Raw genomic sequence first — 14,119 nt, 5'->3', positions numbered from 1 at the left:
CAACAAACTGCACGGAGTCAGTGTAACATCCACCTCCCCCAGCAAATCACCACTCCCAACTCTGTGCTTGTCAGGTCCCTCTGTGAGCCTGTAAGAAACATGACCACCTCCTCCCCAAGGGAAAAAAGAAAGGTAATTTATAATCTCCATCAGTGAATTAAATCAACTCAGTGAATGAAATCAACTCAGTGACACAACTGGGAAGCATTAGAGCCAGAGCAGGAAGATCAGAACTTTTCTGCACTTACAGAAAGTGCTAAGCCTTCACTTCAGGTTTTTGAACCTGCAGCCTCAAAGACTGTTCACACTAAAATCTGTTTGGAAAAAGTAAATCGGATGCTGATCAGCAGCTCAGTTGTGGAGATATAAGTGGCTACAAGGACTACACACATTTGGTTGGGATCTCAAGGAAGCTTGCAGTAGAATAGCATAGACTCAGCAAGGATCTCCTGCAATCATCTAGTCCAACTGCTTGACCAAAACTTAATCCATGTTATTAAGGGCATTTGTCTAAATGCCTCTTAAACACTGACAGGCTTAGGGCATCAACCACCTCTCTGGAAAGCCTGTTCCATGGCATTATCACTCTCATGGTAAACAAATGCTTCCCATTGTGCAGTCTAAACCTCCCCTGATGCTGCTTTGCACCATTTCCATATGTCCTGTCGCTGAATACCAGGGAGAAGAGCTTAGTGCCTCCCTCTCCACATCCCTCAGGAATCTGTAAAGAGCAACAATCTTGCCCCTCAGCCTCCTTTTCTCCAAACTAGACAACGCCAAAGCTCTTAGCTGCTCCTCACAGGAATACCAAAGACACAGTAGCAAATATACTACTTCCTATCTCAGAGCACCCATGCTTGGGCCACAACCACGTTTCTGGACTGCAAGGCAGACGAGTATGTTGGAACATAGGTGGTAGTAGTTAATGTTGACAGATAAAAGCATTTCATCACTGTCTGTACCCAGAGGTCATTTTCTTTAGCTTTATCTACAGTGTCTAGCAAATAACCTGCATGACTTGAGAAAGAATGAGCCATACCTGCCTCCTGCTGAGGAGGCTTCTCCTTCTTGCTCACGTTGGTGTTGGAGTGAGATCTCTTGCGAATCATTGACATGAGAGACCTTTGGGGAAAATGAAACTGCAGATTGTCATTCTGTCCTGTATTACACACTGCTAGAATGAACTTGAACATGACACACAAACAGCTTGCTTATACCTGATCATACAGCTGCTTACAAAAGACTCATTTAGCGCAGTTCTCCAGTGGTGTTGATTTACCCCCCACAACACCTTCCATCCAAATGCACCAGAGAAATTCGTTTCTTTTTAACAGACATTAGGCACAAATCAAAACACTCCACATTTGAATATTAAAAGACAGTGTCTCATTGTGACACATGACAAACTGAAGCTGCTCCAGCATAACAAAAGGAAAGAAGAGCTGTGGGTATTGAAGTACTATTCTTTAGAGGATACTTAAATATGGTGATCAGTATCTCCTCACCAACTCCAAGCTTATAATATTTTTACAGTGTCAAATGATTATCCCTTCACTACAGACAAAGCATAAGAGTCCAGGCAAGGAAATGACTCATCTTAAAGCTCGAATATAAACTCCTATGCATCTGATGTGCCAGTGAGGATTATCACTGCCTGCTGAACATTGCTGCTTACAGAGTAGTGACCTTCCCAACATAAAGTGTGAAAACTCTGTCCCAGAAAAAAGCAGTATGCAGTGCCTAGGCTCTGCACACTACAGTGCATGAAGGAAATATTCTGATTTAGCTACTGGAGGACTTGAAATGAATAGCGTTCTCCATTCAAAATAGTAAAGGGCACAAACTTAAACAAAACCAAACCCCAACCCCAAACCCAACAGTGATAAAAAAAACCCAACCATAACCACAACAAAAAACCCCAAACCCTAAGAACAAACTAAGACCCCACAGTACTCCCACATAGTTAATTCAAGCTACACATTAGTGAGAAAGAAGCAAGCAAGCCAAATGACTTAAAGGACAGAAAAGACCAAACAATTGTTCAGAACATGCTTATTTAGATTTCTAAAAACAAAGTAAGATGCACAAAGGGATACTACACATTTTCTTACTCTATATTTGACACAGTAACTAACAATACTCCTGTACCTAATTTCTGTTACAGAAGGTTAGAAAGTGTCCCAAGTCCATTTATTTCTAAAACCAAGCAGACAACATGAAGATTAGTTGAGTTCTTAAGAGTAACTACTCATTTGGGTCTAACACCTGGTACCTCACATTTGTCAGCTGCTTTTACAGTCCTTGCAAAAAATCAGGGCAAATTTTGATAATTTCACCCCAAACTGTTTGATGATGGGAGGGTCATTTCCTGCTTATGAAAGCAATTGTGGGATGGAGTATCCAGCAGGAAGGGACACACAATAATCCAATCCCCTTTCTTCAAAGGGTTTTTTTTAGCACAAGTCTCTAATTACAGCTATCAGGTGAATAGAAGGAAAAATAATCTGTTAAATTTAGAGGGGACAGGTATCTCTCCTCCTCCAATGTCACAGTCTAGATACTTTGTTAGGCTTGGCAAGGGTGTTCAAAAGTGGTCAGGGTGTTAGTCTGCTGGCAGATGGAGCACAGAGCGTGTCCTGCCGGTCAAGAGCCCAAGACAGATGGAGAAAGCCCTTTTATTTTTTTTTTTTCCCTTTAAAGACATTCTTCTGCTTGGAGTCAAGCTCACGTTATGTATTCTGTTCCAGCAAAGCATTAATGCTGTGACCCTTGATTTAAGCACTTACCGGATAGGGTTAGGCGGAGGGGGAGGAGGCAGAGGAGGAGGGGGCGGCGGTGGAGGAGGTGGTGCAGGATTTTCAGACTGCTGTATTCGTTTCTGAAGTTCATCAACTGCACAAGAGCAACAAAAACTACAGTGAGTTCTTGGTTTCTCACAGCTGCTCTGAAAACCAGCTCTGATGATTGAAGCAAAAAAGCTACTAATTTACCAAAAAAAACAACAAACCACCACACAAGACTAAACCCCACAGCTGCTAGAAGCCCTGGGTTTTGGCAACATTTTCTGCCAAGAAAAATGCTCCAGATGCACAGGATTCTCATCAAACCAGTCACCTCCAATCTGAGTTACTTTGGAAACTAAAATGACACTCTTCCTCAGACAGGGTTCTTCACATAAAATGACAAAGCAGGGCAAAATTTAGCACATTCCTGCAACAGTCTATTTAAGATTGCATTTCAGAATGAACTAACAAGAAACCAAAGAAATTAACAATTTTGTCTTCCACACATCTCTCACTTGCTGATGGTGCGGGTATTCCCCATAAAAATGGACAAAACTGGGCAGCATGGATTCTTTCTCTCCCATTTTTACATCAGAGCTAAAAAGTAGAAATTAACTTTTCTGCACTTGAAATGTTCTCAAAGCGATTAACTGGGGAAAGGCAGAAACAGGGAAATAAAAGCCTTAAATGTCTTTCAGTTGCAAAATTCTTAGCAATTGTTCTGAAGAAGGTAAGAATTGTGTTAAAAGTACAGAATATGATTTCCAAAGCAGGTAAGCTTCATTCTCCTAGTGATGGAGTCAGATTAAAATTAGCACTTTTATCATTTAAAAAGGACCGAGTGACTTGAAATTCCGGGTACAATTTTTACGCTGATAAATTCTTTCTGAAGGACAAACAAGCACAGTAGGAAAGAATCAGCTGTGAAAGTCAGATCTTTTCCAAGCTGGGAACAACTCCTGTGCTGCCTAGGCATATTTTTAAGGCTGGGTAATGCAAAACTGTAACACAAAGCAGTTCTTCCAAGCAAGACTGCTAACAAGCTTAAAGATAATCCTGCTCTTATGTTTCAGAAAAGCATAGCTATACATGGAGTCTTAAATAAGGAGAGGGACTTTGGCCTTCTCTGACAGGGGCTCAAATACTTCTCTGATCAGCTGTCATACTTAAAAACCAGCACCTGGCTTAGGCCTTGAGCTCCACAAGGACTGAAAGCAAAGGCACATGCAGAAACTTCACCAGCCACAGCCCCACAATTCCCTATAGTGAGGCCACACACACACAGCAGAGACTCTTTTTAAAAGCAATTTTCAATAAAGGAACATTAGTTCAGAAATTTCCCAATTCAACAGATAGGATGCTGCAGACAAGCCAGGCACCGTCCTGGCAGCAATAACTGTATGAACATCTGCACTGCAATGGTTGTGACCTCCTAGAGCCTTATTTATTTTTAAAACTAAGTAAGAGGTTACATTTTAACTGAGTACAAAGGATTGGGTCTTCCACACAGAAACCCATTTGCATGTAGAAATCCATCTGCATGACTCAGGGCAATGTAACAACAGTATTTTTATATTTTAGTGAAGTTTTGCAAGGTTTTCTGGACATGACTGTTGTGTGGTTGAAGGCAGTTGCTGTACTTTTGTGTTGTGAAGGACAGGTCTGAATCTCAGCCAGACTAAAGCTGCTGCTGGGTTCTCGTATGTACCATGTTATATGTGCTCCATTCACACAGCCCCCAGCTGTACCACTAAAAATCAAAGTTATCACTTGACTTTACCTGAATGCTTCAGGTCTCTAGCTTTTTCTTCTGCATTCTGACACTTCAGCTCTAGCTCCTTTTTGTCTTCTTCCAAAAGTTCTAGTTGCTGTTTAAGACGGCTAATCTCCTTGTGTAGTGCTTGATTCTCCAGCTGCTCTTCCAGTTCTTTGATCTGCAATTGGCACACAACAGCAATCATTCCAGTAAAAGCTACTTTCTGACCTTCCTTTTGACAAATAACCCACATGTCACAGTTATGCCTGAAAACATGATGTTACAGTAATGAAGTGAGCTTCAAGTCCCAGAAAGAGGACAACTTTTGAATGAAAGGTGGACAGGTTTTTCTAAAGGGTGTTAGAATTTCCTGTTATGATCCAAACCTGTTTTATCTCTTCTTTAGAACACCCATTTAGCTCCAAAGTACCTAAGCTGTAAGGTGTTCTCTTGTTCTTTTTATAGAGCTTTTACCACATAATTAAGATTTCATTTCAGAACATTCTCCATTTGAAGCAGGAGACAGTTGACATTTTTGTTCTCTCACTGCTTCCTTCCACTGACAGGTTGGTTATTTAAACTCCCTTGTCTCAACTCATGCAGGTGTCAGTGGGCAAATTACAGAACATCAGGTTTAGAGGCAACATTCAGGTGCAGAGCAGCAATCACTTCCCAGCTCCCTAAATACACACATTTTGTTCTGTCAAGGAGACAAGGATGCAGAGGTTTGCTATGAACTGGCAATCATTCTTCCAAAACATTCATTTGGTATGTGATCTCACATGCCTCTGCCTCAGTGTTGCTACATTGCTCAACGTGCAGGAACTACCTACTCCTAGCATTAGTCTACTACCAGAGTTCTAAGAACAGGCTGCACAGGTAAGGGAAAACTCCTTTTCAGGCTTTCAAGTGAAGCAATGGTGATTTCTCCCAGTTAGAGACTGATCTAGTCCAGTTTCAAAGAATGTATTTGTTTAGATGCCAGCACCTTAGATCTTATCACACCACTGCAACATTCACCTACTATTTCCATGCTCCATTATGTCTGGCTACTCTCCATCCATTTCTTTAGCAAGTCACCAGACTACTAATGTGAACTGCCTACATTTTATCTTACCTCTTGGCCTTCTTAGCTTATCCCCACAAATACCCTTTACATCACTCAACATCCAAAATATTACCCTGACACCTCTTCTTCACTTAATGGAACTTGACTTAATGCCTGTAATTGCACTTTACTGGCACCCAAAATAAAATACTTACCTAGACCAGAGCCTTCAGACTGAAAAACCTTTAAGTTTTGTCCTCATATCTTACCAGTGACCCAGAAGTAGGGAATCACAATCTTCTCTTTAGTTTTCAGATTGTGAGCTCTTGTGAGGGACAAGATCTCAGATCACTCTGAACATAACAAATACATGACACTCCTTAAATTCAAGATGATTTGAAAAGCCTCTGCACAAGATACAAAGTAATCCTGTTTTACCTTTTGTTGGTGTTGAAGCCTCTCCTCTTCTAATGTGTGAGTTAGCTTAGCATTGTCATCCAAAGCCTTCAAAAGCTGTTGATCAGGAGCAGAATTTTGCAGAAGCAACTGACTTTGCCTTTTCATTTTGTTTTGTTCGATATACATCTGCCAAAAACAAAAGCCAGCCCCAACAAAAACCAAGTTAGGCACTTGGGAAAATGGCAATTGGTAGGGATAGTGAAGAAGAAGGAAAGGGAAAGGAAATCTGAGGGTAAAATTTAGAGGAGTTAAGCTCACACTGAAAGGAACCAGGTGTTTGCTGAGAACCACCCACTGCTACACCTCAACCGCCCACATGTTGGCAGCATTTAGAATTTAAACAGTCTCTTAGTTTTGTTTCTTGGAAATGGGAACAACCTGATCCCTATTCTGGGAGCTCTGGAGAGATTAAAAGAACTCTTAGGGAGAGGAAAAAAATGTCTATGAATTCACAGGCTACCTCCTAAAACACATCTTCAAGCCTAGGCTTGAAGTCCACTTATTTTGATGGTTACTTGGATATGTGAATGGTGGAGAGTCTTCAGGAAATGGATTTCAGTCCACGTTTTATGTAATCAGTGTATCCACTTGCTCTGGGAAAAGGCATTTCAGGGCAATTTCAGCCTTTTAGCTCTGATCCTTGGGTCCTTTCCTCTTCACCAGTTATATTTTGGATGTGGGGAAAGGATACATTAGGAAGGGAGAAAAAAAATAATCAAATAGTCTAAAGACTTGACACTGATAAAAATACCACATACTTCTTTAGGTTTCACCTAAGTGGTGCAGAAGCTGTCAGCATATGCAACTTCCATAAGAGTGATCTGCTCCTTTAGACTGTTCAGGAGGAAAAAAAAGAGAGTTTCCTGCCAAAAAGAAAAATCCTGCTGAATTTATTCTGCATCTTGACATCTCTTTCAGGCAGAGGATTGCCTGTCAGGTTATAGAGCTTCCACTCTTGAGAAACTCAGCTGTGCCTATTCTTAGAGCAGAAATGGGCTGGGTCATGCTGAGGCATCCAGTGAGTGTGCCCAGGTCAGCAAAGTGTGCCACTTATGGCAGGAGAATAGAGAACAGCCTGAAAATGCAGACACTCCCTCAGACTGAAACAACGCTGCTGGGTAGTGCAGCAAAAGCAAGAAGGTATTTTAAGAGCCAAGTATTAGAAACACAAAAGTCCCATGAGATCTTTCCAGGTTCCCATACTACTGATTCACCAACCAAAACCACAGATACAAGACATGGATTCTTCCCATTTGGTGCTACTGCAGTGCTGTGTGTTGTATTCATTTTTTCTAACACAACTGGATTTTAAGGACATATCAGCTGATGCAGATTCATGGCAAGCCTTCTTCCCAGTGCTTTGCATGGACACTTCAACTGAGTCCTCTCAGCAAGCAGCTCTCTCTCTGGCTGTACACACAGACAGTGCTGAACTTTTAACTCACAACGCAGCCTGCTTCACCCTGCGTGCCAAGAAGAGTCACTTCACACAGCCTTAATGCCAATAAAACCTCCAATGAACATTTCATTGGGCAAAGCTGTGCCAAGGGGTAGGCCATCAAGGACTGCAAGTATTTGATGAAAACAGTGAATATAGGATCCAGAACTACCCTTGGTTAAAAAACAAAACCAAATGTGTAGCTACACACAGGCTGCTGTGATGTGGTACAAATGGGCACTGGACATCAGCTGCTTGTCCCAAAATTCTCCCAGTCAACCCAATTATTCCTGAGCTACCTTACTCAACAGTAAGGCTGAAGCAAAAACAGTTCCAAGGCAAGAGAAGTTCAGAACCAAAGCTACCCACCCAACACATCAAGGCTTGCCTTTCTATTGCAGCTCACACTTAATGTTTTATCTTCTTTAAAGAAACATCACTTTAGAAACCTAAATCACTGCTAAAGAGCTCAAAACTGTCTCAAAGCTTCCCACTTTCCTGCTAAGTGAGTCCAAAGTTATTTAACCCTGACAGAAACAGCATCTCTCTAGAAGGTGCCTCTAACAAACATTGCAGTGATAACTCCAGATTTTTGTTCCCTGAGTTTCTGCCACTAAACTTAACAGAACAGAGTTGTTCCAGCCTAGAGGGAGCAGAAAGCTGCCAAAACAAGAAGAAATCAAGTAGGGCAACTTGATTTCTTCAACTTGAGCAGATACTTCACCAATTGTAGAAAATTCATATTCACTTTGTTTCATGCTCTTCTGCAACAAAATGAAAAAAAGTAAATCTTTTTGAAGACCTAGGTGAACACCTTTCAATTCAGAAGTTTTCACATGAAGTCCTTTACAAATTGCTTTCATGACACTGCAAATACATTCCTGATTACAATATATGACAGCATCTCCTACAGCAAAGAGATGAGTGTGCTGCTTAGAACTTAAATGCTGCAACCAGACACATGGGCAATCAACTTCTGATGAGGAGTCCCATCCATCTCACAAGTTACACATCTTCAAAGTGCCAGCATATTGTAAATGAAAGGGACAAAACTAGACAAGAAAAGTTAGGGCAGATGAAGCAGAAAGCAAGCTGCTGCTGAACTGATTGCAAGTTTTTGAGAGGTTGCTCTCCTGTGTTTCACACGGAACAAAAAAAAGATCCTTAGAAATTAATTCTGATTTAAATACCTTAAAAAAATGCCAATTCCTGCTTCAGCAGGGCAGAAACCTGACTGCCTGCACAACCCTGAATATTAATTAAAGTGACTGCTGAAAGGGCAAAACAGCTACTAACAGGATTATTTGGACTAGGTGGAATTTAACCAATTGATGGATTAGTTCCGACTTTGCCACCTGCTAGACAATTATCTGCAGAGTATCCCAATCAATGCTGGAAAAGTAAAGCAATGCTGGAGGAATCTACTGAAGCCATGACTGCAACTAAAAACAGATCACAGAGGACATCAGTTTGCTTACATCTATCATTTTCATTTACAGAATCTCCCAACTGTCATGCAAACCAGCTACCTACATTCCCCTGGTGAGTTTGCACACAGAAAACACTGAAGTGAAGGAAATCCGGGACTTGGCCACTTTCCATCAGCAGAGTTTGAACAAGAATTGGGGAGGAGGGGAAGAGAAGGGGGTGAAATCCTGAAAATAATAGAAGTATTTTCCCTTGACCTTAATGGGGCCACACCTCATTCTCAGAGCCTTGTTCTAACCATTACCCTCCAGAGCGTTCGCTGCAGCTGTTTTTTGTTTACACCAGAGCTGAAAAAGGAATTCTTCCTCATTAAAAAAGTTAGGAAGCATCTCTGTTAGTGTCAAGTCCCTGGGAACTTCGATCCTCATTCAAGTAGCATTCAGGGTATAACTGGATGCTTTCCAACTAACTCCTCTCCCAGGAGCAAAATGAGGCCAAAGGAAATGCTTTGATATCCACACGTTGCTACATTTCCATCTATACATCATTTGGGTACTCATGGATTTTTTTTTGTCCTAGCTACAGTTTGAAGGAAGAAGAATATCTCATCAGAGCAGCATTATTATAATACAGTAATCACTAACTCCATAAAGTAAAACTAATGGCAAACTGTCCCTACTATGAACAGAGTAACAAAAGGTACAGAGCAAGGCAGAATCAAACTTTGGAAGCCTCAAAGAGAAAGAAGAGATCAGTCAACTCAACTGCTCTTTTCAAGACTTGGTAGCACTGCTTCATCCCCTCCTCATCCTAGTGAGAAAGCACCAAGTCATCCTTCCAGATTGGTAACCCACTTCTTCACATTTCTCATAGCTTACAGGACCTGATGTCTTTTGCTTTATGTGTACCCTGAAGCCTTGTGTTCAGACCTGAGTAAGTCACAACAGAGGTGGGGTCAAGGTAGTTCTATCTCTCCAAAAGAACAGGCTGTTTGAAGAATTTTATGTGATGGGGGGACAGAGTGATCTTCTCTGATGATGGCTTGGAAGGGCATGCAGTGGCTCCTAATTCAGGAGGTACTCAATTTAAAACATAAATTCAAGCACGGATTTTAGTTCAATGGCTAATCAGGAGAAAAAAAAAATACATTAACTTCATGGCTGCTTCACTGTACTGGGAATATGTGGCTTGTGAGCTTCACTGCAGGAAACAATGGCTAGTGGGGTTTTGTAAATAGAAGAGTTGAGAAACAGCCACTCCTCTCTCTCCAGATGATCCATAATATTTTATGGTTAATAGCTTTTGTAAGGATTTTAGACTAATAAAGATACAATACAGTTGCTTTCATTATTTGGCTAATTGCTAGACAACTTCTAAAGGGACTACTTCTAAAGAGCTACAAGATGTAGGAAGTTTTGCAGCTCAAAAGAGGTGCAGTTTACAGGCAATGGGGGGTATCAGAGTAGATGAGCTATTTCTTCTCTACCATTAGCTTTTCACCACAGAGGTGCTTGGAGCATATCTTTTGAGTCTCCATCAGCACTGTGAGTTCCTTAAAAACACAATATTATTTACTGTACCAGCCTGCTCTCTACAAAAGTGTAAAACTACAGCACTCAGTCTTCACTTATGGGGTGAACTGCCCAAGGCAGTCACATAAATAAATAAAGGGAAGGGGAAATAACTAACTAACTAACTAAATAAATCATTGTTACTTATTTCTTCATTCTTTGCAGTTTTCTTTTTGCCATGGCAAAAGTGCAGTGATACATTCTATAATGCTCCTAGTCTTAGAGCATTTAGACATCACCTAACAAACTCAGCAACAGATCATACACCACATGAAAAAGGAGGAAACCTCTTCCCCCACAACAATAGATAATTGCCTAAACATAAAAGAGAAGGGGGAAGAGAGAAAGACCAAAGAGAGAGTTTCCTAGAGCATGCATCTGTTGCCATTTCACATGACTGTTCTTGGGGAAAAAGCTTAATGAAACGTATTAGTGTGACATCATGCTTCAAAAGTGGTAACATTCAAGCTCAGTATTCAAGTACAAAACACTTATCAAGTCTCTTTAATTGTTATTTCCAGTCCAGTCAGCTGGACTGCAAATTAATTATCTTCAGATACCAGTTGCTGTTAACTTGCTTATGCTTGGTAATGCCCACAGTATGGCACTTTAAAGCACAGAGCTGCTCCATGAGTGCTGGCTTTGCCCAGATAGAGCATGTTAATGCAGAAGTCCTCACACATTAACCTCAAAGGTCACAAATGCACCTGAGGAGTTGTTCTCTGGGAGCTCATGTCATCAAGATAACCAAATCCATTGCACACAACCACACAGGCAGTGCAGACATTTGTTAAGAATAACAATAATCTTTCCTAAGTCCCCCATAAAATGGATCCCACGTTTTAGCTTTCAATTAAGGAAAAATCAGCCTCAGATTAACTTATGTCAGCTAAGCACTGGCCCAGGTATGGGATGCAGGCATTTGGAGGTGAACCAGTTAAACGCAAACATGTAGTTGTGTCCCAGTTACGTAGAAACACAGACACTGGTATAGTATGGTGGTTTAATGCATCTGAAAGCACTGAGAAGTGGAGGATAAGACAAGGAAAAGATGATTTATGCACTTTACAGACTCACTTTATGTTTTTAATCCATCTGGATCACATTTCTTTAGAACACAGCCTTTCAACCTCTCAAACCAGTTACAGGTAGCTATAAACACTTGGGAAACACTTCCTTTTTTTTCTTTTTTAAGTTCTGTGAAAGCCCATGCTGCTCTCAAAAGTAAGAGGAACCCCAACAATCCTGCTCAGCAGTTTGAGGCTTCATTTCTATTTATTCAAGATAGAGAGAAAACAGCAGCCCAGTGCTAACTTTGGGAGCAACAGGCTCTTCTCCAGGAGGTTTCCAGAGAAACCTGAGGTGCAAGGGGTTGTCTCCGTGCCAGCACACACGACAGTAATAAACTGTTCACTTTACAAAATATTGTTGCAAGGCAGGATGTATGCTCAATAAACCACTTCTGCCAGATTACTTGGTTAAACTCCTGGGATTTTTACAACACTATAGACTTTCAATTTACATCTCTCACTGTGTTCCTCCCCTTTTGGCTTGCTCTGGCTGTATGTATTGTGTTTTGCTCATCTTTGTGGAAGAGTGCTTTTCAGGGCTAGCCTCTATATTATTGCAATGGCCTTCAAGATACTCTCTGCCTTCCTTTGTTTTCTTATAAACTGCTCCACAAAGAACTGAAAGATCTTAAAGTGTCTCTTAAAACATGACACTAGAATTCTGGTTAAGCTTGCCAAGATTCCTGTGTTAACAGCTCTGTTTTATTCAGGTAGGTACAGATTTTTCTGTGCCCCCACCCCTTACACACTCTATTTATTTAGTTCTTTTATGCAAATTCCTGTACCTTTCACAATGGATTGTGACTCACTTCAAACCTTTTTTCTTTCCTCTTCTCCCTCTCTACACCATGGCTGACAATATTTACTCAGTTTCTTTTAGAACCTCTAAAGAGTGTGAATTCTAATGTTTGAAGTTGGATCATTTTTGATTAATTAAATATATATTATGGTGGTGCCAGCAGCACGACTATAATTAAAGTTGTATTGGATTTTTTTTTTAATCAAAAGCTCTGATTCTAAGAGTTTGCTGTCTCCTATATATGCTTGCTCCCTCCCTTTCTCATTCCTTGTCTCTCCTCTCCCCCCATTGTGTGTTCGCTTCTGCACACATGCTCACCCACCCATTCTCTCTCACACCTGCACTCCCAATTGCTCATGTTCTGTGGCAAATCCTCTTGACTTGTCAGAAGGGCAGGATGCAAAGGGCATGCCTTGGAAAAGCAGCCTGCACTACCACTCATCTGACCTCCCCCCATAGCAGCCACAATGCAACCCCAGGAGGTCAAAGCTAAACGATGAAGCCAGACTGTGGAGAAAGAGACATGTGGGCCAACTCCCTCCATCAAGGCAAGCTCCAGATACCTTAGCCTAGTAGGAAGACAATGTGCCCACTGTCAAACAAGCCCCTCCACAGGCAGTAAGTCCATATTTCAGTGAGCTAAAAGACACACCTAGGGTGTTCGAGAGGTCACAAACAGTAATGTGAAACACTAACATTTGCCATTCTGAAGTCTATGCCATGGTGCTGTGGTGATACCTGAATCACTTGGAGCCTATTTCCTTTCTTAAAGTGCTCCAAACAAGTCAAGCATAAAACACTGAAGGTGCAGTGCTGCCCTTCACTCAAAGCTATTCCTTCTTTCAACACTGTATAGCTTATCACTACTGCTGTAGCTTCTGCAAAATCCAAGCAAAAAATCCAGCAAGATTTTTTTTTTTTTCAAGAAACATTATATAGGGTCAGAGAAAACATGTTGCTGATGAAAGCAAGCAGAAAATCCCAGCACATCCTTAGTGTAATCCAAATGGCTCCTGTAAGCACATCCTAGAAGCCCCAGCTTTCAAAACACAGCTGCGACCTTGCAGCGTGATCCATGCGAGAGGACACTCAAACAACCTCACCCGAGCATAAAGGTTTGCTGTTGTGGATGCAGCTGTGGGCCAGAGCCTGTCACTCTAATGTCTCAGGTCACTCAAGGGACACCATCAGTGTGAAACCAGGCCAATAACAACAGATTTTTCAAGTAATTTGAAATGCTCCTAGCCGCCCATACACAATTGAGCAGTGCCTTTCTCGTCACCTGCTCTCGCGTTTTAAAAACACTTTCCAAAAGTCTCTCTGAATAGCACAACACAAAAGGAAGAGAAGTAGGTACACAAAGGGAAGAGTAACATGGACCTGAAGTTCCCTGCTGTAATGACTCAATTTTGGGCAAGAGGACCTCATGGAATGAAAAGCCTTGACCAAAGAGCTACCCTATCAACCTGCAACAACAGGGGCCCGTATTTTCAGAAGAGATAACAACTAAATAGTGGCAAAACCCAAAAAGTATTTGTTTGCAAACAATCAGCATTTCTTTGGCATGGAACTGAACAGCTTGCCTGTCGGTTTCTTACTCAAACTCAAAAAGTACTTTAAGGAGCCTTCAAAATCTATAGGTGTCTGAATACAACAGTTATAAATCTAAACAGAAGCAACAGCCTGGGCCCCAAGTATCAGATTAAACTCTTTTATGATTTGAAAACCAGCTCAACTAGGCATTTACAAATTACTTGTGAGAAACAG

General features: G+C 41.3%; 1 protein-coding gene across 1 annotated transcript in view; it reads right to left on the bottom strand.

The window, feature by feature from the left end:
* SHTN1 (shootin 1) overlaps positions 1–14,119 on the bottom strand; it is a 42,062-nt gene that overhangs the window by 16,836 nt on the left and 11,107 nt on the right. The window contains exons 6-9 of the mRNA XM_054382379.1: positions 6,026–6,172; positions 4,564–4,717; positions 2,787–2,892; positions 1,040–1,122 (exon numbers count right to left, since the gene is read on the bottom strand). Of these exons, the coding sequence (XP_054238354.1) occupies positions 1,040–1,122; positions 2,787–2,892; positions 4,564–4,717; positions 6,026–6,172 (490 nt within the window). The remainder of the gene's footprint in view (positions 1–1,039; positions 1,123–2,786; positions 2,893–4,563; positions 4,718–6,025; positions 6,173–14,119) is intronic.

Source organism: Indicator indicator, chromosome 7 (assembly GCF_027791375.1).
Source record: "Indicator indicator isolate 239-I01 chromosome 7, UM_Iind_1.1, whole genome shotgun sequence".
Lineage (NCBI taxonomy): Eukaryota > Metazoa > Chordata > Aves > Piciformes > Indicatoridae > Indicator > Indicator indicator.
The sequence above is the reverse complement of the archived record's forward strand: the minus strand, read 5'-3'. Positions and strand labels throughout refer to the sequence as shown.